The sequence below is a fragment of the Siphateles boraxobius genome, unplaced genomic scaffold, assembly GCF_051911475.1.
Source record: "Siphateles boraxobius isolate OS27281-9 unplaced genomic scaffold, OSU_SipBor_1 32, whole genome shotgun sequence".
Taxonomy (NCBI): domain Eukaryota; kingdom Metazoa; phylum Chordata; class Actinopteri; order Cypriniformes; family Leuciscidae; genus Siphateles; species Siphateles boraxobius.
Genome location: NW_027508942.1, coordinates 6,570,776 through 6,594,507, shown reverse-complemented (window position 1 = coordinate 6,594,507; position 23,732 = coordinate 6,570,776). Strand labels below are relative to the sequence as shown.

General features: G+C 42.0%; 2 protein-coding genes across 3 annotated transcripts in view; both read left to right on the top strand.

The window, feature by feature from the left end:
- The window catches only part of thsd4 (thrombospondin type 1 domain containing 4), a 75,436-nt gene extending 59,836 nt beyond the window's left edge, over window positions 1-15,600 (top strand). Inside the window, exons 10-18 of the mRNA XM_077194653.1 lie at window positions 495-588; window positions 674-868; window positions 1,793-1,922; window positions 3,387-3,588; window positions 4,662-4,835; window positions 6,084-6,257; window positions 10,611-10,790; window positions 11,245-11,446; window positions 12,027-15,600. Coding sequence (XP_077050768.1) covers window positions 495-588; window positions 674-868; window positions 1,793-1,922; window positions 3,387-3,588; window positions 4,662-4,835; window positions 6,084-6,257; window positions 10,611-10,790; window positions 11,245-11,446; window positions 12,027-12,157 — 1,482 coding nt within the window. The 3' untranslated portion in view covers window positions 12,158-15,600. The remainder of the gene's footprint in view (window positions 1-494; window positions 589-673; window positions 869-1,792; window positions 1,923-3,386; window positions 3,589-4,661; window positions 4,836-6,083; window positions 6,258-10,610; window positions 10,791-11,244; window positions 11,447-12,026) is intronic.
- A 998-nt stretch (window positions 15,601-16,598) lies between these two features.
- Window positions 16,599-23,732, top strand: part of slc24a5 (solute carrier family 24 member 5) — a 34,476-nt gene continuing 27,342 nt past the window's right edge. Inside the window, exons 1-4 of one of the 2 annotated variants that reach the window (XM_077194677.1) lie at window positions 16,599-17,208; window positions 17,838-18,017; window positions 19,942-20,025; window positions 21,493-21,596. In XM_077194677.1, coding sequence (XP_077050792.1) covers window positions 17,052-17,208; window positions 17,838-18,017; window positions 19,942-20,025; window positions 21,493-21,596 — 525 coding nt within the window. In that variant the 5' untranslated portion in view covers window positions 16,599-17,051. Of the gene's footprint in view, window positions 17,209-17,646; window positions 17,805-17,834; window positions 18,018-19,941; window positions 20,026-21,492; window positions 21,597-23,732 lie in introns of those variants that run through there. The other variant, XM_077194678.1, reaches the window with a different exon arrangement.

The window sequence follows — 23,732 nt, the reverse complement described above, 5'->3', positions numbered from 1 at the left end:
TTAATATTATTATTATTTAATTAATTTAATAAAGTACATTTTATTAATTATTTATTAAATATATAAATTTTCAAAAATAAAATTCAATTTTATTTTCAAGAATTATTGTTGTTATTGTTGTGTTATTATTATAAAAAATATTTTTTATTTAATTAAATTGCATTAATTATTAGTTGTATTAATTATATTTATATATGAATAATATGTAATGTATAAATAACATGTATTAATTCATCAATTATATTTGTTATTTTATTATTGCTGTTGTCGGTATTTATTATTATTATTGTGTTAATATTATTATTAATATATTTTTTTATTTTATTAAATTTTATTTTTACATTTATTAATAATATTAATGTGCGAACAAACACGTCAATATAGTTCTAGGAACTGTGAACAGGTTCTTCCGGTGCGAAAGCCGCTTTAGTTGACATCAACTATAAAGGATAAAGCGTAGTTTCTCCTCATCCCTGATGTGTGTCTCTGTTTAGATGATCTACCAGCAACCCAATCCAGGCGTTCATTACGAGTTCCTCATGCCGTCCGAGAACACTGTGGATGCTCCTAAAGAGAGCCGACTGGACGGTGAGGCGATCCGGGAACGCTGCTCTATTGCCTTTTATTCCCGTATTACAGCACTCGGTTTACTGTGTCTTGTGTTGCTCCTCAGTAAATGTTGTGAACGGTCAGACGGGTTCTGATGCGAACGGCCAGTCGACCCTCGAAGGTCACGAGGGGTCAGGGGTCAAGTACCCCCCCCTCATCCCGGATAATCAGCTCCCCGAAGCTCCGCCTCCAAACCGAGTCCGAGAGTATAACTGGAAGCTCAGCGGCTTCACGGACTGCAGCGCCTCCTGTGGCAGAGGTCAGAAACACACTTCTTTCAGTGAATCTAAACACTCCTTCCAGAAAATTGCGGATTTTTTTTGTGATTGTTGCGGGCAAAAATCCTTGATTATGCGGCACATTTTATTAAAAAATGCAATGGAATATGAAGGATATTTATGCGATGAAATAGCAACAGATTATGTGTTTTGCTAAACACTGTTACAAAGACCACAAACTCACACAAAAAGCGTCAAACTGACCAGCTCAAGGAAATGCTCATCACCAAAATGGTGACCAAATGAGATTCAATAAAAAAATCAACATCTAAACCTGCTAATTCTTAAGAACTTCTGTTTCCAACAGACAAAAAATGTTGAATTGGCTCGACTACAAAAGATTTGTCAGAGATTAGTTGCATCTCTCCAGAAAACAAATAATCTCAAGTTGACTCAACTAAATGTTTTTGTGTGTGTGTGTGTGTGTGTGTGTGTGTGTGTGTGTGTGTGTGTGTCACAGACAACCTATTTTCAGCTCATATAACTGTTATTTACAAAAGTTGAGTCAACAAGAAAAAGCTAGGGGAAATTAGTACCAAGATTTTTTTGTTGTTGTATAAGCTTTTTTTTTTTTTTTACAGTGATAACAGGCACAAACCCGGTATAAACATGAATATTTATTGGTACAATATGCGTCACATGACTAAACTTACGTCATCGCTTTTAAACTCCTCAGTTTTGACAGTCCACACTACAACACGAAAACTGCGTTTTCAAGTTCATCCTCTTTGGAGAGTGTTTTCAAAAAGCATTTTCCATGAATAAAAACGCCATCTCCCCGAAGGCCAAAACAGAGAAAAAGAGGTATTAGTGTGAACAAGGCCTGAAGAAGAAAATCTGGGCTCGTTTTGTAATGCCTTTGACGCTGGATTTGTGCAACACCTGAATGTGTGTCTGGTCTGCAGGTAGCAGGTACACAGTGTTCGTCTGCGTTCACCGGGTCACACACACACACGTGCCGATCGGGCTGTGTGACAGCAACACCAAACCCAGCGCGCAGGAGCAGCCGTGCAACACACATCCCTGTCCTGCATTGTGAGTCTCTTCTTCTTCTTTGAGTGTTTCTTCAAGTGTAGTTTAGCTCCAGGTTGGGTTCCAGTGATCCCAAAGTTCTAGTGATTATCTGGGCCGGATTTGAAGAACCGTGCAGTAAATGATGTTGTGTGACAGTCGTCTTTGGCTTATACTGACACCCAGTGGTGTAAATGCAGCATTGAGTCATACTGATGTCTATAGTGCGGCAACCGTTTCAGAGCTGGCCAATATGATGATGATACACACCTGTATACATATATACATATATACACCTGTAACCAGGATGCGCGTGCTCCTCTGGATTTAGATCTACATACAGTGTTTTGTATTTATAGTGCTGTATACAACAATATCAGTGCAGCAAGGACTCAAAAACTACTGAGAGATCAAGACAATTAAGAGATTTAGTTCCATTAAGATATATAAATTTTTTTTTTTTTTTTTTATCCTAGATTTAAATATTGTTGGTTTTTGTTTGATTATAGATTTAAATATTGTTGTTTTTGTTCGATTATAGATTTAAATATTGTTGTTTTTGTTCGATTATAGATTTAAATATTGTTGGTTTTTGTTTGATTATAGATTTAAATGTTGTCGTTTTTGTTCCATTTAGAGATTTTAATATTGTTTCTGTTCCATTTAGAGATTTAAATATTATTGTTTTTTTTATTATAGATTTAAATGTTGTCGTTTTTGTTCCATTTAGAGATTTAAATATTGTTTTTGTTCCATTTAGAGATTGAAATATTGTTGTTTTTGTTTGATTATAGATTTAAATGTTGTCGTTTTTGTTCCATTAAGAGATTTAAATGTTGTTTATGTTCCATTAAGAGATTTAAATTTTGTTTTTGTTCCATTTAGAGATTTAAATATTGTTGTTTTTGTTTGAATATAGATTTAAATGTTGTCGTTTTTGTTCCATTAAGAGATTTAAATATTGTCGTTTTTGTTCCATTTAGAGATTTAAATGTCGGCTGATTTTATATAGAATAATCGATAAGGTTTATACTGAATTTATGTAAATGTCTTTAAGTGTTTTATAATGTCCCCAAAAGACTCATGAGGTGATATTCAGGTGAAACTCGAAAAATTTGAATATCGTGCAAGAGTTCATGTATTTCAGTAATTCAAATTAAAAGGGGAAACTAATATATTTAGTATATATAACTATATACATATGCATGATTATACTTTTCAGAGGGCCGACATTTCTGTATTTAAAATCCTTTTTTTTATTGATTTCATGCAATAATCTAATTTTCGGAGATTTTGAATTTGGGGTTTTCATAAGCTGTAAGACATAATCATCAAAATTATAACTTCTGCACAATATTCTAATTTTTCGAGTTTCACCTGTATAGTGAATATAGTCCTTTTGTCTTCAGACGTCACTACAGTCACGTAATGACACGAGCTCTCACAGATCATTCTGACTGATGTGTGTGTGCGTGTGTGTGTGTTCAGCTGGGACATCGGCGAGTGGTCGGAGTGCAGTAAGACTTGTGGTTTGGGTCTCCAGCATCGCCAGGTCTTGTGTCGTCACGTGTACGCTAATCGCACGCTAAACACACACACCAGCCGATGCGACGCGGAGCGGCCCGAGACCAGCGCCACCTGCCAGCTGAAGATCTGCAGCGAGTGGCAGATCCGCTCAGACTGGAGTCCTGTGAGTGACAGCTGTCAGTCACAGCCCCTCCTCCCGCTGATTGGCCACACACGTGAGGACTCTGAGCGACAGCCTATCAGCGGGGGCAGTGGGCGGAGCTTTGGACTCATTTGGGTTTGATAACTGCAATAATACACTAGTCAAGTCACCTTTATTTATTTAGAGCTTTTTACAATACAGAGTGTTTCAAAGACGCTTTACAGAGAAAACAGGAAAATAATGCAACAAAGTTTGTTTATAGAAAAAATAGCGTCATAGTCCAGCTTAAGTAAGTTCAGTGATTGCTCATTTTTGTTGTAAAAAAGTTATTAATTTAGTTCATTTATCTAAATAGCCGCTCTGGAGAAAACCGTGATGTCATCGTCCAGCTCAGTTTAGTTCTCATATAATGGTGTCAATGCAGGAGATCAATAATATTGCTGAATATTAATTAAATATCACCAACTAAGCAAGCCAAAGGTGGAAAAGTAAAACTAAAAACATACACACATACTTTACTGTGGTAGTTTCAAATTTCAAGCATGAGGTAGAAGCATTGACTGTATAAAAATATGGACGTAGTGTCAGAAAGCCCAAAGTGGGCGGAGCCGGCCGTCGCCATCTTGGCTGCGCGTCACTCCCGGATAAACGAAGATGTGCAGCGAGGCGGATTAGCTGAGGTGACGTGACGCTAACAGACAGCAGACAAACAGCTAGTAGTGACATCAGTGGCAATCCACCTGTCACTCAAGTGGCCACGCCCTTAATTATGCACAACTTTAAGGCTTAATACAATAGAAATGGATGAGTAAAAAAAAAATCATCCGCCTCACAGTCGCCATGAAGGGCAAAATTAGCTTTATAGACCAAAACCACTTTTTGCTCCAGGCTGCGAACACATTTTTTTCTCCTGTAAAGTTGGGCAGTTTAACATGGGGGTTTATGGGATTGAGTCTCTTTTGCAGCCGACCTCTAGTGGCCAGTGGAGGAACTGCAGTTTAATCACTTCAGTGTTGATTCAAGAGAGAGACAGGAAGGTTGCACTTGGTTAGTAGCATCTGTGCATTAGTCTGTGTGTGTGTGTGTGTTGTCAGTGTTCTGTGCCCTGCGGCGTGGGTCAGAGGTCACGTGAGGTGCACTGTGTCAGTAATGTTGGTGATATCGTGGCAGACGACGAGTGCAACATGAAACTGCGTCCCAGTGACGTGGAAAACTGTGACTCGGGTCCGTGTTCGAAGAGCTGGTTCTTCAGCGAGTGGAGCGCTCGGGTGAGGCATGCTAGACTGCTTTCTGATAGCACAGCACGATTAATCGCAATTTACATGTAATCGCTCTTAAACCAAGTTGGCTTATCGTGATTTTGAAATGGCAAAGGCTACGATTCTATTTTCTGCGCAGCTCGTCAGTGATGATCATCCGTAAACGCTGCTCAGTCTGAAAGCACTGAGTTTGAGTCGCTTATAATGTGCATTTGAAAAAGCAACACGCGTCAAACATCTTTCCAGACATGAGAAGCATTTATGAGCCTCTTGTCCAACAAAAGACAACATTTAATAACATGATTTTCCTCCAGACTCACTTCATCAGCACAGTTGAGCTCCTCCTTCTGTGAGATGATGTGCTTCTGACACAGAATAATGCAGTCGGGCGTTTATTACTCATGTTTCATTAATCAAAGCGTTTCAATCTTCTGTGTATTCAGAGACAGAGAGTGTGATGTATGTGTGTGTGTGTGTGTGAGACGCCCTCTGGTGTTCACAGGGATATGTGGTGTGTGTGTGTGTGTGTGTGTGTGTGTGTGTGTGTGTGTGTGTGTGTGTGTGTGAGACGCCCTCTGGTGTTCACAGGGATATGTGTGTGTGTGTGTGTGTGTGTGTGTGTGTGTGTGAGACGCCCTCTGGTGTTCACAGGGATATGTGGTGTGTGTGTGTGTGTGAGAGACGCCCTCTGGTGTTCACAGGGATATGTGGTGTGTGTGTGTGAGACGCCCTCTGGTGTTCACAGGGATATGTGGTGTGTGTGTGTGTGTGTGTGTGTGTGTGTGTGTGTGTGTGTGTGTGTGTGTGTGAGACGCCCTCTGGTGTTCAGAGAGATATGTGGTGTGTGTGTGTGTGTGTGGGAGACGCCTTCTGGTGTTCACAGGGATATGTGGTGTGTGTGTGTGTGAGAGACGCCCTCTGGTGTTCAGAGAGATATATGGTGTGTGTGTGTGTGTGTGTGTGTGAGAGAGAGACGCCCTGTGGTGTTCACAGAGATATGTCGTGTGTGTGTGTGTGTGTGTGAGACGCCCTCTGGTGTTCAGAGAGATATGTGGTGTGTGTGTGTGAGACGCCCTCTGGTGTTCAGATGGAGCAACATTTACTACCGATCACTGACAAACTGTGCATAAAATAATCGCAGCCTTTGCCAAATCTCGTGCGGTTTCATTGAGATTAATTGTGCATCCCTAGTTTCTGATCAGGTGTGTGTGGCTGCGCTGACTCTTTTGTGTTTGTGTGTGTGTGTTTTTTCAACAGTGCTCTGCGGACTGTGGTGTGGGTCTGCAGACTCGTAGTGTTGTGTGTCTCAGCGATCACACCAGCGCTCTACCTCTGGAGGGATGCGGGTCCGATCGGCCGGTCGAGACTCAGTCCTGCAACAGCGGCCCCTGTGAGAGCCACACCGAGTGGGTCACCGGGCCCTGGACTCAGGTACGGCCCTCAGGATAACCTTGTGTTGATCAGATCAGGGCCCTGGACTCCGGTACGGCCCTCAGGATAACCCTGTACTGATCAGATCAGGGCCGTGGACTCCGGTACGGCCCTCAGGATAACCCTGTGCTGATCAGATCAGGGCCCTGGACTCCGGTACGGCCCTCAGGATAACCCTGTGCTGATCAGATCAGGGCCCTGGACTCCTGTACAGCCCTCAGGATAACCCTGTGCTGATCAGATCAGGGCCCTGAGCTCCGGTATGGCCCTCAGGATAACCCTGTTCTGATCAGATCAGGGCCCTGGACTCCGGTACGGCCCTCAGGATAACCCTGTGCTGATCAGATCAGGGCCCTGGACTCAGGTACGGCCCTCAGGATAACCCTGTTCTGATCAGATCAGGTCCCTGGACTCCGGTACGGCCCTCAGGATAACCCTGTGCTATGCTAACCCTGGACTCAGGTATGGCCCTCAGGATAACCCTGTTCTGATCAGATCAGGGCCGTGAACTCAGGTACGGCCCTCAGGATAACCCTTTGCTGATCAGATCAGGGCCCTGGACTCAGGTACGGCCCTCAGGATAACCCTGTTCTGATCAGATCAGGTCCCTGGACTCGGGTACGGCCCTCAGGATAACCCTGTGCTATGCTAACCCTGGACTCAGGTATGGCCCTCAGGATAACCCTGTTCTGATCAGATCAGAGCCGTGGACTCAGGTACGGCCCTCAGGATAACCCTGCGCTGATCAGATCAGGGCCCTGGACTCCGGTACGGCCCTCAGGATAACCCTGCGCTGATCAGATCAGGGCCCTGGACTCCGGTACGGCCCTCAGGATAACCCTGCGCTGATCAGATCAGGGCCCTGGACTCAGGTCCGGCCTTCAGGATAACCCTGTGCTGATCAGATCAGGGCCCTGGACTCAGGTACGGCCCTCAGGATAACCCTGTGCTGATCAGATCAGGGCCCTGGACTCCTGTACGGCCCTCAGGATAACCCTGTGCTGATCAGATCAGGGCCCTGGACTCCGGTACGGCCCTCAGGATAACCCTGTGCTGATCAGATCAGGACCCTGGACTCAGGTACGGCCCTCAGGATAACCCTGTGCTGATCAGATCAGGGCCCTGGACTCAGGTATGGCCCTCAGGATAACCCTGTGCTGATCAGATCAGGCCCTGGACTCCGGTACGGCCCTCAGGATAACCCTGTTCTGATCAGATCAGGTCCCTGGACTCCGGTACGGCCCTCAGGATAACCCTGTGCTATGCTAACCCTGGACTCAGGTATGGCCCTCAGGATAACCCTGTTCTGATCAGATCAGGGCCGTGGACTCAGGTACGGCCCTCAGGATAACCCTGTGCTGATCATATCAGGGCCCTGGACTCCTGTACGGCCCTCAGGATAACCCTGTGCTGATCAGATCAGGGCCGTGGACTCCGGTACGGCCCTCAGGATAACCCTGTGCTGATCAGATCAGGACCCTAGACTCAGGTATGGCCCTCAGGATAACCCTGTTCTGATCAGATCAGGGCCCTGGACTCCGGTACGGCCCTCAGGATAACCCTGTGCTGATCAGATCAGGGCCCTGGACTCCTGTACAGCCCTCAGGATAACCCTGTGCTGATCAGATCAGGGCCCTGAGCTCCGGTATGGCCCTCAGGATAACCCTGTTCTGATCAGATCAGGGCCCTGGACTCCGGTACGGCCCTCAGGATAACCCTGTGCTGATCAGATCAGGGCCCTGGACTCAGGTATGGCCCTCAGGATAACCCTGTGCTGATCAGATCAGGCCCTGGACTCCGGTACGGCCCTCAGGATAACCCTGTTCTGATCAGATCAGGTCCCTGGACTCCGGTACGGCCCTCAGGATAACCCTGTGCTATGCTAACCCTGGACTCAGGTATGGCCCTCAGGATAACCCTGTTCTGATCAGATCAGGGCCGTGGACTCAGGTACGGCCCTCAGGATAACCCTGTGCTGATCATATCAGGGCCCTGGACTCCTGTACGGCCCTCAGGATAACCCTGTGCTGATCAGATCAGGGCCGTGGACTCCGGTACGGCCCTCAGGATAACCCTGTGCTGATCAGATCAGGACCCTAGACTCAGGTATGGCCCTCAGGATAACCCTGTTCTGATCAGATCAGGGCCCTGGACTCCGGTACGGCCCTCAGGATAACCCTGTGCTGATCAGATCAGGGCCCTGGACTCCTGTACAGCCCTCAGGATAACCCTGTGCTGATCAGATCAGGGCCCTGAGCTCCGGTATGGCCCTCAGGATAACCCTGTTCTGATCAGATCAGGGCCCTGGACTCCGGTACGGCCCTCAGGATAACCCTGTGCTGATCAGATCAGGGCCCTGGACTCAGGTCCGGCCTTCAGGATAACCCTGTGCTGATCAGATCAGGGCCCTGGACTCAGGTATGGCCCTCAGGATAACCCTGTGCTGATCAGATCAGGGCCCTGGACTCCGGTACGGCCCTCAGGATAACCCTGTTCTGATCAGATCAGGTCCCTGGACTCCGGTACGGCCCTCAGGATAACCCTGTGCTATGCTAACCCTGGACTCAGGTATGGCCCTCAGGATAACCCTGTTCTGATCAGATCAGGGCCGTGGACTCAGGTACGGCCCTCAGGATAACCCTGTGCTGATCAGATCAGGGCCCTGGACTCCTGTACGGCCCTCAGGATAACCCTGTGCTGATCAGATCAGGGCCGTGGACTCCGGTACGGCCCTCAGGATAACCCTGTGCTGATCAGATCAGGACCCTAGACTCAGGTATGGCCCTCAGGATAACCCTTTTCTGATCAGATCAGGGCCCTGGACTCCGGTACGGCCCTCAGGATAACCCTGTGCTGATCAGATCAGGGCCCTGAGCTCCGGTATGGCCCTCAGGATAACCCTGTTCTGATCAGATCAGGGCCCTGGACTCCGGTACGGCCCTCAGGATAACCCTGTGCTGATCAGATCAGGGCCCTGGACTCAGGTCCGGCCTTCAGGATAACCCTGTGCTGATCAGACCAGGGCCCTGGACTCAGGTACGGCCCTCAGGATAACCCTGTGCTGATCAGATCAGGGCTCTGGACTCAGGTACGGCCCTCAGGATAACCCTGTGCTGATCAGATCAGGGCCCTGGACTCCTGTACGGCCCTCAGGATAACCCTGTGCTGATCAGATCAGGGCCCTGGACTCCGGTACGGCCCTCAGGATAACCCTGTGCTGATCAGATCAGGACCCTGGACTCAGGTACGGCCCTCAGGATAACCCTGTGCTGATCAGATCAGGGCCCTGGACTCCTGTAAGGCCCTCAGGATAACCCTGTGCTGATCAGATCAGGGCCCTGGACTCCTGTACGGCCCTCAGGATAACCCTGTGCTGATCAGATCAGGGCCCTGGACTCCGGTACGGCCCTCAGGATAACCCTGTGCTGATCAGATCAGGGCCCTGGACTCCGGTACGGCCCTCAGGATAACCCTGTGCTGATCAGCTCAGGGCCCTGGACTCAGGTACGGCCCTCAGGATAACCCTGTGCTGATCAGATCAGGGCCCTGGACTCCGGTACGGCCCTCAGGATAACCCTGTGCTGATCAGATCAGGGCCCTGGACTCCGGTACGGCCCTCAGGATAACCCTGTGCTGATCAGATCAGGGCCCTGGACTCAGGTACGGCCCTCAGGATAACCCTGTGCTGATCAGATCAGGGCCCTGGACTCCTGTAAGGCCCTCAGGATAACCCTGTGCTGATCAGATCAGGGCCCTGGACTCCTGTACGGCCCTCAGGATAACCCTGTGCTGATCAGATCAGGGCCCTGGACTCCGGTACGGCCCTCAGGATAACCCTGTTCTGATCAGATCAGGGCCCTGGACTCAGGTACGGCCCTCAGGATAACCCTGTGCTGATCAGATCAGGGCCCTGGACTCCGGTATGGCCCTCAGGATAACCCTGTGCTGATCAGATCATTCTATTCTGATGTTAGAAATTACGGTTGGGGTTTGTGAAAAGCTATGATTAAATCATACATTTTTTAAAATGAAAATAAAAATATTATTTCAAAATCAATGTAAAACAATTATCTAAAATTATTTAAATCATCATAAAATATAAAATAAAAAAATAAATATATATACCAAAAATTATATAAATCATAAAATGCTAAATGAATATAAAGGACTTGTTAAATTATTGACATTAATTTCTGGGTTTGGGAAAAGTTTGTGAATCCCTGTTTGAGATGATGGTGCATTGGTCTGTGTTGCTGTGTTCATGAGCGGTGTGCGTGTGTGTGCGTGTGTGTGTGTGTGCGCGTGTGTGTGTGTGTGTGTGCGTGTGTGCGCGCGCGCGTGTGTGTGTGTCAGTGCTCGGCGGAGTGTGGTGTGGGCAGTCAGCACAGGGCAGTGGTGTGTCTGATGAGCTCAGACGAGGGTTTCTCGGTGATGCCGGCATTCGAGTGTTCGTCTCTGGACCGACCAATCAGCCAGAAGAACTGCTTCTTCAAAACCTGCGCAGCAAAGTGGTTCCACACCGACTGGAGCGAGGTGAGACAAACACACACACACACATCGATACACACACACACACACACACACACACATCCACTGAGACACACACACACACACACACACATCCACTGAGACACATGCACTGACACACACACACACACACATTTTCATGACAAACCATGCACACAAAAAAACCTATCACAACAAAAAATATACACATCTATTAAGCCATCCTATCAAAAAACAATCTCTTCACTCTTACACTAAACCAACATTATCCGTTAAAACCTCGATGTCCAATGGAAACTTACTCCACTCCTGCGCACCTGTATATTCAAACGTCCTCCTACCGTACAACGTCTTACACTTACATAGATTCATCCATAATACTTTGTCTAGTATAGTGTCCATGTCTTACATTAACCTGAGAGAAATATGAGTTAAAATATATTATTCTGTTGTTCTGTGCGTGATGTTTGCATGTATCCAGTGCTCGAAGTCGTGTGAGTCCGGTTACCGAGTGCGAGAGGTGCGCTGTCTCTCTGATGATCACATGTCCAGCCGTCTCTCTGATGATCACATGACCAGCAGTCTCTCTGATGATCACATGACCAGCAGTGACCTCTGTGAGCAAACACTGAAACCACACGAGAGGGAGGAGTGTAACCCTGAGCCCTGCCTTCCTCTGATTGGTCAGTTCCTTCGTGAATATATGAATATCAAGTGGCATGTTCATGTTACATTTACCCAAAATCAAAAGAAAGTAACACTATTTTGCATATAGAACATCATTTTAAAAAATTATATATATATATATATATAAAATATAATAATATATATATATATATATAAAATATAATAATATATATATATATATATATAGAAAATATTATATATAATTATATATACATTTGTTTTAAAAAATATATTTATAAAAATGATATATATATATATAAACTGTACTTTGTATGTAGACAATTTAAATATATATTATATACATTAACTATATTTTGTATATTTATATATTATATAATTATATACATATATTTGTTTTTAAATAAATAAATAAATACAAATTGTGTGTGTGTAAATATATATATACTGTATATATAAACTGTATTTTGCATGTAGAAATTTTAAATAAATAAATATTTAAATATAAATATTGAAATAAAAAATAAATAATTATTATAAATGTGTGTTTTTTATGCTGTGACCTGAACATGATCTCGTGAGATTGACCGTAGTATCTGTTTAATTTCTGTTTTCCAGATGAAAAGTGTCGTGATAAATATTTCAACTGTAACGTGGTGGTCCAGGCCCGTCTCTGCGTGTACGACTACTATAAGACGGCGTGTTGCGTGTCCTGCCGGCGTGTGCAGAACACCAGACATCGATCATGAGGACATCACGTCTCAAACACGGATCCCTCCCCGAGCGAGAGACATTACAGACGAACCGCTCGGGAGAACTGCAGAACTGCGTCTGTGGTTCTTCAGCTGGAACCCGAACAGAGCGTCTGAAACTCTAGAGATCTCGACAGGGTTATATCAGGTGCCGTGTGTCAGTGTCACGAGCTGTACGAAACAGAGAAAATACACTGAGTGTGTATCACTGTATTAACAGATAGTTCTGTTCTGTTCAATTCTGTTCTGCTCAATTCTGTTCTGCTCAATTATGTTCTGTTCTGTTCTGCTCAATTATGTTCTGTTCAATTCTGTTCTGTTCAATTCTGTTCTGTTCTGTTCAATTCTGTTCTGTTCAATTCTGTTCTGTTCTGTTCAATTCTGTTCTGTTCAATTCTGTTCTGTTCAATTCTGTTCTGTTCAATTCTGTTCTGTTCAATTCTGTTCTGTTCAATTCTGTGTTCAATTCTGTTCTGTTCAATTCTTTTCTGTTCAATTCTGTTCTGTTCAATTCTTTTCTGTTCAATTCTGTTCTGCTCAATTATGTTCTGTTCAATTCTGTTCTGTTCAATTCTGTTCTGTTCTGTTCAATTCTGTTCTGTTCAATTCTGTTCTGTTCTGTTCAATTCTGTTCTGTTCAATTCTGTTCAATTCTGTTCTGTTCAATTCTGTGTTCAATTCTGTTCTGTTCAATTCTTTTCTGTTCAATTATTTTCTGTTCTGTTCTATTCTGTTCAATTCTGTTCTATTCTGTTCTGTTCAATTCTGTGTTCAATTCTGTTCTGTTCAATTCTGTGTTCAATTCTGTTCTGTTCTCTTCAATTCTGTTCAGTTCTGTTCTTTTTAGTTTTGTTCTGTTCTGCTCAATTCTGTTCTGTTCAATTCTGTTCTATTCTATTCTGTGTTCAATTCTGTTCTGTTCAATTCTGTGTTCAATTCTGTTCTGTTCAGTTCTGTTCAATTCTGCTCTGTTCTGTTCAATTCTGTTCAGTTTAGTTCTGTTCTATTCTGTTCAATTCTGTTCTGTTCACTTTTGTTCTGTTCTGTTCAATTCTGCTCTGTTCTGTTCAATTCTGTTCTGTTCTGTTTAGTTCTGTTCTGTTCAATTCTGTTCTGTTCTGTTCAGTTTAGTTCTGTTCTGTTCACGTCTGTTCTGTTCTGTTCAATTCTGTTCTGTTCAATTCTCTTCTGTTCAATTCTGTTCTGTTCAATTCTGTTCTGTTCACTTCTGTTCTGTCCTGTTCAATTCTGTTCTGTTCTGTTCACTTCTGTTCTGTTCTGTTCAATTCTTTTCTGTTCTGTTCAATTCTGTTCTGTTCAGTTCTGTTCTGTCCTGTTCAATTCTGTTCAATTCTGTTCTGTTCTGTTCACTTCTGTTCTCTTCAGTTCTGTTCAGTTCTGTTCTGTTCACTTCTGTTCTGTTCACTTCTGTTCTGTTCTGTTCAGTTCTGTTCACTTCTGTTCTGTTCACTTCTGTTCACATCTGTTCTGTTCTGTTCACTTCTGTTCTGTTCACTTCTGTTCTCTTCAGTTCTGTTCTGTTCAGTTCTGTTCTGTTCACTTCTGTTCTGTTCTGTTCTGTTCTGTTCAGTTCTGTTCTGTTCACTTCTGTTCTGTTCTGTTCAGTTCTGTTCACTTCTGTTCTGTTCAGTTCTGTTCTGTTCACTTCTGTTCTGTTCTGTTCAGTTCTGTTCTGTTCTGTTCTGTTCAGTTCTGTTCTGTTCAGTTCTGTTCTGTTCAGTTCTGTTCTGTTCACTTCTGTTCTGTTCTGTTCAGTTCTGTTCTGTTCACTTCTGTTCTGTTCTGTTCACTTCTGTTCTGTTCTGTTCAGTTCTGTTCTGTTCACTTCTGTTCTGTTCAGTTCTGTTCTGTTCACTTCTGTTCTGTTCTGTTCAGTTCTGTTCTGTTCTGTTCTGTTCTGTTCTGTTCACTTCTGTTCTGTTCAGTTCTGTTCTGTTCACTTCTGTTCTCTTCAGTTCTGTTCTGTTCACTTCTGTTCTGTTCTGTTCAGTTCTGTTCTGTTCACTTCTGTTCTGTTCAGTTCTGTTCTGTTCACTTCAGTTCTGTTCTGTTCACTTCTGTTCTGTTCACTTCTGTTCCGTTCTGTTCAATTCTCTTCTCTTTTGTTCTGTTCTGTTCAATTCTGTTCAATTCTGGTCTGTTCTGTTCTGTTCTGTTCACACTGTTTGGATTCAGTTGAACTGCAGTGTGAACGTGTTCAGATCCGGTTCTCAGTTCAGAAACACAGCAGTCAGATCTCAACTAACAGGGAACGTTCTCAAAGTTATGAACAAACGTTCTCTCTGTAACGTTAATATAATGTTCGTTCAAAGTTATCTGGTGTTTAATAATGTTCTCAAAACGTTAGCACGAAAACATTATCCGTACGTCGTTTATATTGAATGTTCGTCTGACATTTTTTAAATGTTGCTACTTGTTTCAGAACGTTCAAAAGTAACATTTCAATGATGTTTGCAAAACGTTCGTATAGCCAAGAAAAAACGTTAACATTTAAAAACTTAGATGTCAGAGAACATTAAACTAGAATTAAACGTGTCAAAGTTCCCCTGTTAAAACACATCTTTGATCACCAAAATGACATATTTAGACTTTTTTTTTCCATCATGCCTTAAAATATCTTGAATGTTACTCGACACCCTTGCCTCATTTAGTATGCGCGGTTCTATGAATATGCAAATGAGCCCCGCCTCCACTCACTCACTCACTCAGAGATCCACTCGTTGACGATCACACGTTGATCTGATTGGTTACAAAGTAGTTTGTGACGTCAGAAACACCAGCGATTTCAAAGCGTGTTTTTGAGACTGTCTTTGTTTCACTGCAGTTTTAAGGAGGAAATACTCAGCAATGCTGTCGACTTATGAATTTACACATGGATTGTGTTAAAGCATATTAAACACCACATAGACATATAAACTACATTAAAAGCTGAATTTTCATCACAGGGGGACTTTAATAACTGAAAAATAATGTATTTACAAAATACGACTCACAAATGTGTAAGCTAATTCACATTGGCGAACACATTTTGTATATTTGCAAACTGAAATTCACAAACTCATTCATATTCACAAAATTAGATTCAGAAATGCAAAGCTCATTTCTGAATGGTTGAGGCTTTCCTTTAGCCAATCAGATGTGGGTTTTCCATCCAGCCAATCATCAGAGCTTTGAATCAATCCGCAAAATGTGCCTTGATTAATTTTGAGACTATTTTAGCTCCATAATAATAACAACACAAATGAAAAGAGCTTTGAGCTGACATGATCACAGGCACTCGTATGATTTTATTGAACTAGCGTGTATTTATATTTTGAACACATTAATTTTTGTAGTTTTGAAACTTCTTCATACTCGTTGAGAACCGTTGAGCTGTATCTTTTTACTCGTTATAAACCTGATTAAAGTCTAAAGTTGAATTCTGTTCCCTGATCTGAGTGACTCTTCAAATGGGTTTTTGGGGTCCTGGGAAATGTAAGATTAAACTAACTAATTGATTATAATAAAATAATTATTTAAATATTTGAATAAATATTTATTTCAACAAATAAGTTAATAAATCTGATTAAAATGAATACATTTATAATGATAAATAATCAAATAAATGTTCAGATTATTTATTTTAGTCAGATTTATTTATTTATTATTCATTTAAATAATTGAATAAATATGTATTTAAATAAGTTAAAATAAATTGACTTAAATTAATAGATTTATAATGATAAATAAAAAACATTTTATGTAAAGAAAAAGAAATGAATAAACTATAATATTTAATTAAAATAAGTTGATAAAAATAAATACAATTTTATTAATAAATTATACATCTAACAGTATAGTTAGTAGAAAAAATGCATTGATGTAAATAAATAAATTAAACAATAAAATAAAAGATTAAAAAAGATAAAAAAATAAATACAAATGGATTTTTAAACAGTTAATTGAAATAAACATTTTATGTAAATAAATAAATAAATATTTTTTATTACAATAATAAAACATGATTTAAATAAATACATTTGTTTAAAAAAAAATCATGATCATTAACATGTTGAACACAAATTGATTAAAATAAATCAAAGTTGATGTAAATAAAAAATAAATTAAAATCTTTGATTAAAAAAAAAACATGATTGAAATAAATCAATTTGATTGAAATAAATAAAAATGGATTTAAATAAATAATACATTTGACTAAAATAAATAAATGTATTAAAATATATCAATACATTTTTTTTAAATAAATATTCCATCTAAAAGTCGGTAAGTAGGAAAGAATGCAACGATGCAGCATAATAGAAACTAAATATTTTCCAAATAATATTATACACATTTATAATATTAATTTTTTACAGTAATAATTAGGTCTTTATGCATACAAATATATAGTTGCCTTTTAAATTTGAGGATGGGGATGATCATATTTGGTGCTCTAAAAGATTGGAAACCCCTGATCTTGAATATACAGAAGTCCGATCACATCCAGCAAGAAAACGTGAGGACATTTCTCAAAATATGAATAATTCAGAGTCATTTATGTAAGTGTGGGCCATAATTGATGTGCACAGCTTTAATTTGCGCAAAGAATGGATTTATCAGCTTAAGAGGCACATAATTTTGCATGATAACATTTGTATTTGTTTCAAACTGTTTCAGCCCTGAAGGCTTGAGACTCGTTCATGCAGAATAATGAGTCTTGTGACGCACACACACACACACACACACACACACACACACACACACACACACACACACACACACACACACACACACACACACACACACACACACACACACACACACACACACTCACACACACACACACACACAGCTCCATGACCTCCTCAAGCATCAGTAATCGGTGGGAACGATGAGGAAACACACACTTCTTCACCGGGAGAAGCGCAGAGACGTTCTGCTGTATATCGTCGCTGTAGTTCTGCTCATATTTGCAGCGCTTCATCTCGTCTTCCGCGCGGGAAACAGTTTTCCGGGTCCGGCTTCTCCCAGAGTCCGTCGGGATGTCGGTGAGTGGGATTCGAATAGAGAATACAGACTGTCTCAAAGCAGCTGCAACAGTGTGAATGTTGGAAACTTCTAATAAACTTCTCTTGTTCTAGTTAATCAGTTCAAGTTTTGTTCTCATCTGATCGGTTAAATCAGTAATGTGAACGCTGAATATTGTCCATGATTTGTTTTGCGTGTGTGTGTGTGTGTGTGTGTGTGTGTGTGTGTGCAAGCAAGCAAGTTTTGTACCAAGTTAAATAAATACATAAATAAATAAACGTACAATTTTTGGTCAAAAATGGCCGAATAGCACGAGAGAGTTAAAAAGTGGTGTTTTGACATGCCGTGACTTTTGTGCTTATTTCTGTTACATATAATGTCACTGAAATAAGGCCATAAATAAAGGCCATAAAATGAGACTTTTGAGAATTGTTTTCTTCAAAACAATGTGAAAATCATCCTGGCCACTCATTCAGATGAAACACTATATTGATTTAACATTTGTAAGATGTTAAATACAGATGTTTGTGTCAGAGAGCTGAATGTGGGCCAGAACCCGTTCAGATGCAGTGAAGACTCCTCACAGAGGTGTGTGTGTGTGTGTGTGTGTGCGTGCGTGCGTGCGTGTGTGTGTGTGTGTGTTTAGCAGAAAATGCGAGCGAGTGCGTCCCGCCTCAGTCCTCGGAGTTTCCCGAGGGATTCTTCACGCTTCAGGAGAGGAAAGACGGAGGGATCCTGATTTATTTCATGATCATCTTCTACATGCTTCTGGCCGTCTCCATCGTGTGTGATGATTACTTCCTGCCGTCTCTGGAGGTCATCAGCGAGCGTAAGCTGCCTGGGTCAGATCTGAGCGGGCTTTAAACTGAAGCCCGACCCAAACCCCAAATCATTTAACCCGACCCGACCCAAACCCCAAATCATTAACTCGACCCGAACCCCGAGTCATTTAACCCAACCCAAACCCCGGATCATATAACCCGACCCGAACCCCAAATAATTTAACCCGACCCAAACCCCGGATCATTTAACCCGACCCAAACCCCAAATCATTTAACCCGACCCAAACCCCGAATCATTTAACCCGACCAAAACCCCAAATCATTAACCCGACCCGAATCTCGAATCATTTAACCCGACCCGACCCAAACCCCAAATCATTAACTCGACCCGAACCCCGAGTCATTTAACCCAACCCAAACCCCGGATCATTTAACCCGACCCGAACCCCAAATAATTTAACCCAACCCAAACCCCGGATCATTTAACCCGACCCGAACCCCAAATAATTTAACCCGACCCAAACCCCGAATCATTTAACCCGACCAAAACCCCAAATCATTAACCCGACCCGAATCTCGAATCATTTAACCCAACCCGAACCTCGAATCATTTAACCCGACCCGACCCAAACCCCAAATCATTAACTCGACCCGAACCCCGAGTCATTTAACCCAACCCGAACCCCGAATCATTAAACCAACCCGAACCCTGAATCATTTAACCCGACCCGACCATTACAGTTATATTTTAAATCCGACCCGAACCCAAAATCATTTAACCCGACCCGAACCCCAAAACATTTAACCCGACCCGAACCCAAAATCATTAAACTGACCTGACCATTACAGTTATATTTTAAACCTGACCCAAAGCCAAAATCATTAACCCGACCATTACGGTTATATTTTAAGCCCAAACCCGAAATCATTTAACCCGACCCAACCATTAGGGTTATATTTTATAGAGGTCCATTTCTCACAGTAAATACCTTTTTTTTTTCAATATGCTGTATTTTATGATTGCTTGCGACGATAACCCATGGGTTATGGGTTAGGATTGTGGGTTAATGGGTTAGGATTGTGGGTTTATGGGTTAGATTTATGGGTTATGGTGTTATGGGTTAGGATTGTGGGTTTATGTTCAATTAAATCAACATACTATATTTAATTTGATAATGTTTTTAATTGGGATTGTGGGTTTATGGGTTATGAATTGGGGTTATGGGTTATGGGTTGGGTTTATGGTGTTATGGGTTAGGATTGTGGGTTTATGGGTTATGAATTGGGGTTATGGGTTTATGGGTTGGGGTCAGCGCCGCCGCTCCCATCACGCTCATCACACGCTGTGCGTAGGGCACCAACTGCTGAGGGGGCACCAAAAATAGCCTAATGAAAAATCAATCATCGTATCATAGTCATAATAATTATAATGCTGATATTATTTCAGTATAGAAATATTATTAGGCACTTTTTAGGGATGTATACAACAAAACAGGCAGAACAAGAGTATTTAATTGCTCTAGAAAGTAACGATGGTGGCGCCGCCGCCTCAGTGGTCCGTTGGATTGCGCGTTAAAAAGTTAAAGTTAAACGGCCAAAAATAAACGTTTTATTTAATCATAAAGGAATTATGCTTAGGGCACCAAAATGGCTAGCAGCGGCACTGGTTGGGGCTATGGGTTAGGGTTATGGGTTATGATTATGAGTTAGGTTTATTGGTTAGGTTTATGGGTTGGGGTTATGAGTTGGGGTTATGGGTTAGGTTTATGGTTTATGATTATCGGTTGGGTTTATGGGTTATATTTATGGGTTATCATTATGGGTTGGGTTTATGGGTTATGGGTTAGGTTTATGGGTTGGGGTTATGGGTTAGATTTATGGGTTATGGGTTATGATTATGGGTTAGAATTATGGGTTAGTCTTCCGGCAGTGTGTCAGAGTGGGATTTGATTGGATCTGGTTGTGTTTCAGGTCTCGGTCTTTCACAAGATGTTGCTGGAGCCACTTTCATGGCAGCGGGAAGTTCGGCGCCAGAACTCGTCACTGCGTTTCTAGGTATTTTTCCGCCAACAGGACAGAAATATCTCAGTGACATCTCTTTAAAAACCCTCTGGTGCTTTTCACATGTCGGTCAAAAATGACAGAATTGTTTATTTTATTTCAATTAAATCAACGTACTATATTTAATTTGATAATGTTTTTAATTTCATATTTTGTATTTTTAGGGGATTTTATGGTACTAAATTATATTTACACTGTATTTATAATCAATTTATTAACTTTTTGAGCATAGACCTGAACATTAAATTTCCAAATTTTTGTGGGCGGGGCTTGATTGGGGAATTGATTGGATGGTGGTGGTTTTCTATTGGCTGATCTCATGTGAGTGACAGGTTATAGCCCCGCCCACATCATCAGAGAAGAGGTGCCGTAAAAGGAAGATATTCTGATTCAACATTATTAAAACAATAATGATAATAATTTAGACCAGCGCCATGACACGTGTGAATGCGAGGCTGTGAGGGATAAACTTACCGTGTTTTCATTTACATCCGCTGTAAAAAGCTCCCAGTTCACTAATCATCTTCCACAGCTCATATTGTCGGGAGCTTTTTGTCTAATGAAATTTCTTGGAACGATATTTTTGCCGTTTTGTCAGCGGAACAATCCTAAAAACACATTAAATAAGTCCAACCATCTCTGATCCAACTGAAGAGATCATCACAGCCTCGCTTTCATTACGAAAAAATAAAAAAATCAAAGATGTCGCTGCTGTGAATAAGGTTTATATTCCATGAAAAACCAGAATTGTCCGTTTTGTTTTCTTTTTCTTTTTTTACTGTATTTTTATTGATGATTTTTCAAGTATACAACATTTAGAAAGACAGGGAAGAGAAGAAAAAAAAAGCAAACAATAAAACGGGGCATACATTCTGTTTTGTCTGCAAGTATACATTGTTTACATTACAGTACTCAATCCATATCTTCCAGTATTTTAGAAATAAGTCCTTTTTAAGTCTCAAAATAAAACTAAATTCTTCCATATTACATATTTCTTTAACAATTTCTACCCATTCTCCAAGTACGGTGATGTCCGGCTCACACCAATGCATTGTAATACTCTTCTTACATGCTACACTTAATATATTAACATTAAGACACACATCTCCTCTCTGGAGAGAACACTGAGTGTGTGGTGTTTCCACAATACAATATAATGACATTTCTTGGTATTTCATAAACACTTAAAATCTTTTTGCTCTCCATCAAAACCGTGTTCCAGAAAGGTTATATTTTCAGGCAACTCCAGGATACATCAGCGTGCCCACACATCCTCCAGCATGATTGTGGTGTAGATAATAGTTTACGTTTAATTTTGGGGGGTAATGAAATAACGCACTAGAGTTCTCCATGTAATCTCTGTGAATATGTAATTGTATGTTGTGTCTTGCAAGCAAAAAAACATTCTCCATTAGGAATGTCCGTTTTGATTTCACGGTGTGTGTGAATGCGTTTCCTCAGGTGTGTTTGTGACTAAAGGAGATATCGGCGTGAGCACCATCATGGGGTCGGCCGTGTACAACCTCCTGTGCATCTGTGCGGCGTGTGGCCTCTTGACCTCTGTGGTGTGTGACATCATCATTACCCAGACACCTTTGGGGCTTTCGCACCGGAGGAACCTGTTCACAGTTCCTATTGGCGGATGTTGGCGTGTGTGTTCGCACCGCAGGAACTAGGAACGATAATAGTTGTAGGAACTCTTTTGGAGGAATAATTTACTCCCAATTCGCATACTATCCGTCCTAAATAGTATTTGAAAATAGAATTAGTACGTCCCAAATCGCAGTATGTTGAAATGAGTGTTCCAGAGATACCCGGATGGTCTACTACGTATTTCCCTTCAGAATCCAAAGTGCAGATCGATGCGCGCTAATGGCTAATATTACCCACAACCCATCACGCGCTGAACGAGGATTCGCTTAGAACTACAAACAAACAAACACTACTAAGTGTTAAAAAACTACAGACATGGAGGACATCAGGCGGTTATGTAGAGAGGTTTAGATAAAGGGGTTTGAGTGATTAATTATCAGTATCTTACCTGACAAAAATGTATCACATGAGGAGAGTCTCCGAAGGACCCACGACTGCAGATGAACGGGCTACAGCATTTCTCTCCGAAACGGTAGGGAAATTGAATTAGATTAAATGGAGGATTTTAACTGTGACGAGATGTTTGACAGGGCAGTTTATGGTGACAGGATGATTGACAGGGCAGTTTATGGTGACAGGATGATTGACAGGGCAGTATATGGTGACAGGAAGATTGACAGGGCAGTTTATGGTGACAGGATGATTGACAGGGCAGTTTATGGTGACAGGATGATTGACAGGGCAGTTTATGGTGACAGGATGATTGACAGGGCAGTTTATGGTGACAGGATGATTGACAGGGCAGTATATGGTGACAGGATGATTGACAGGGCAGTTTATGGTGACAGGATGATTGACAGGGCAGTTTATGGTGACAGGATGATTGACAGGGCAGTTTATGGTGACAGGATGATTGACAGGGCAGTTTATGGTGACAGGATGATTGACAGGGCAGTATATGGTGACAGGAAGATTGACAGGGCAGTTTATGGTGACAGGATGATTGACAGGGCAGTATATGGTGACAGGAAGATTGACAGGGCAGTTTATGGTGACATGAAGATTGACAGGGCAGTATATGGTGACAGGATGATTGACAGGGCAGTATATGGTGACAGGAAGATTGACAGGGCAGTTTATGGTGACATGATGATTGACAGGGCAGTTTATGGTGACAGGATGATTGACAGGGCAGTTTATGGTGACAGGATGATTGACAGGGCAGTTTATGGTGACAGGATGATTGACAGGGCAGTTTATGGTGACAGGATGATTGACAGGGCAGTTTATGGTGACAGGATGATTGACAGGGCAGTATATGGTGACAGGAAGATTGACAGGGCAGTTTATGGTGACAGGATGATTGACAGGGCAGTATATGGTGACAGGAAGATTGACAGGGCAGTTTATGGTGACATGATGATTGACAGGGCAGTTTATGGTGACATGATGATTGACAGGGCAGTTTATGGTGACAGGATGATTGACAGGGCAGTTTATGATGACAGGATGATTGACAGGGCAGTTTATGATGACAGGATGATTGACAGGGCAGTTTGCGGTGACACACGCGACAGATTTGTCCCTTAAAGATGACGAAGTAGTGTGTCCCAAAGCTTGCCTACTCTTTTGTTACACACTCAAAAGTATGTACTTTTTCTTCACAAAAAGAGTACATACTTTTAGGGCGTAGTATAAGTAGGCGAATTGGGACGCAGAGTCGGTCTAACCCAGCTATAGGAACTACAGTGACGTTAGTGTTCGCTGATTGGCCGAATGCACGCGAAACACCAGCACCCGCCATTTTTAAAATAGCTGTGTAAACACACGGATCACAGCCGATATATTTACTTCACAAACTAACTCTACGAACATGTAAAACAGAGATAGATGAAGCTCTCAACCTTTACGCTGAGGAGAAAATCCAACGTCACTTTGAGGGACCGAGAGAAACATGATAATGTGTTTCTGCTCAGCAACACTGGACATCAACACACGGCATACGCTAATACATTTTCATTACCGTCTACTTTCTACTTATAATAGTTCTATCTAATAATGTATTCGACAGGACTGATAGACAGATCGTAAACCCCGGTGGCTAGTTC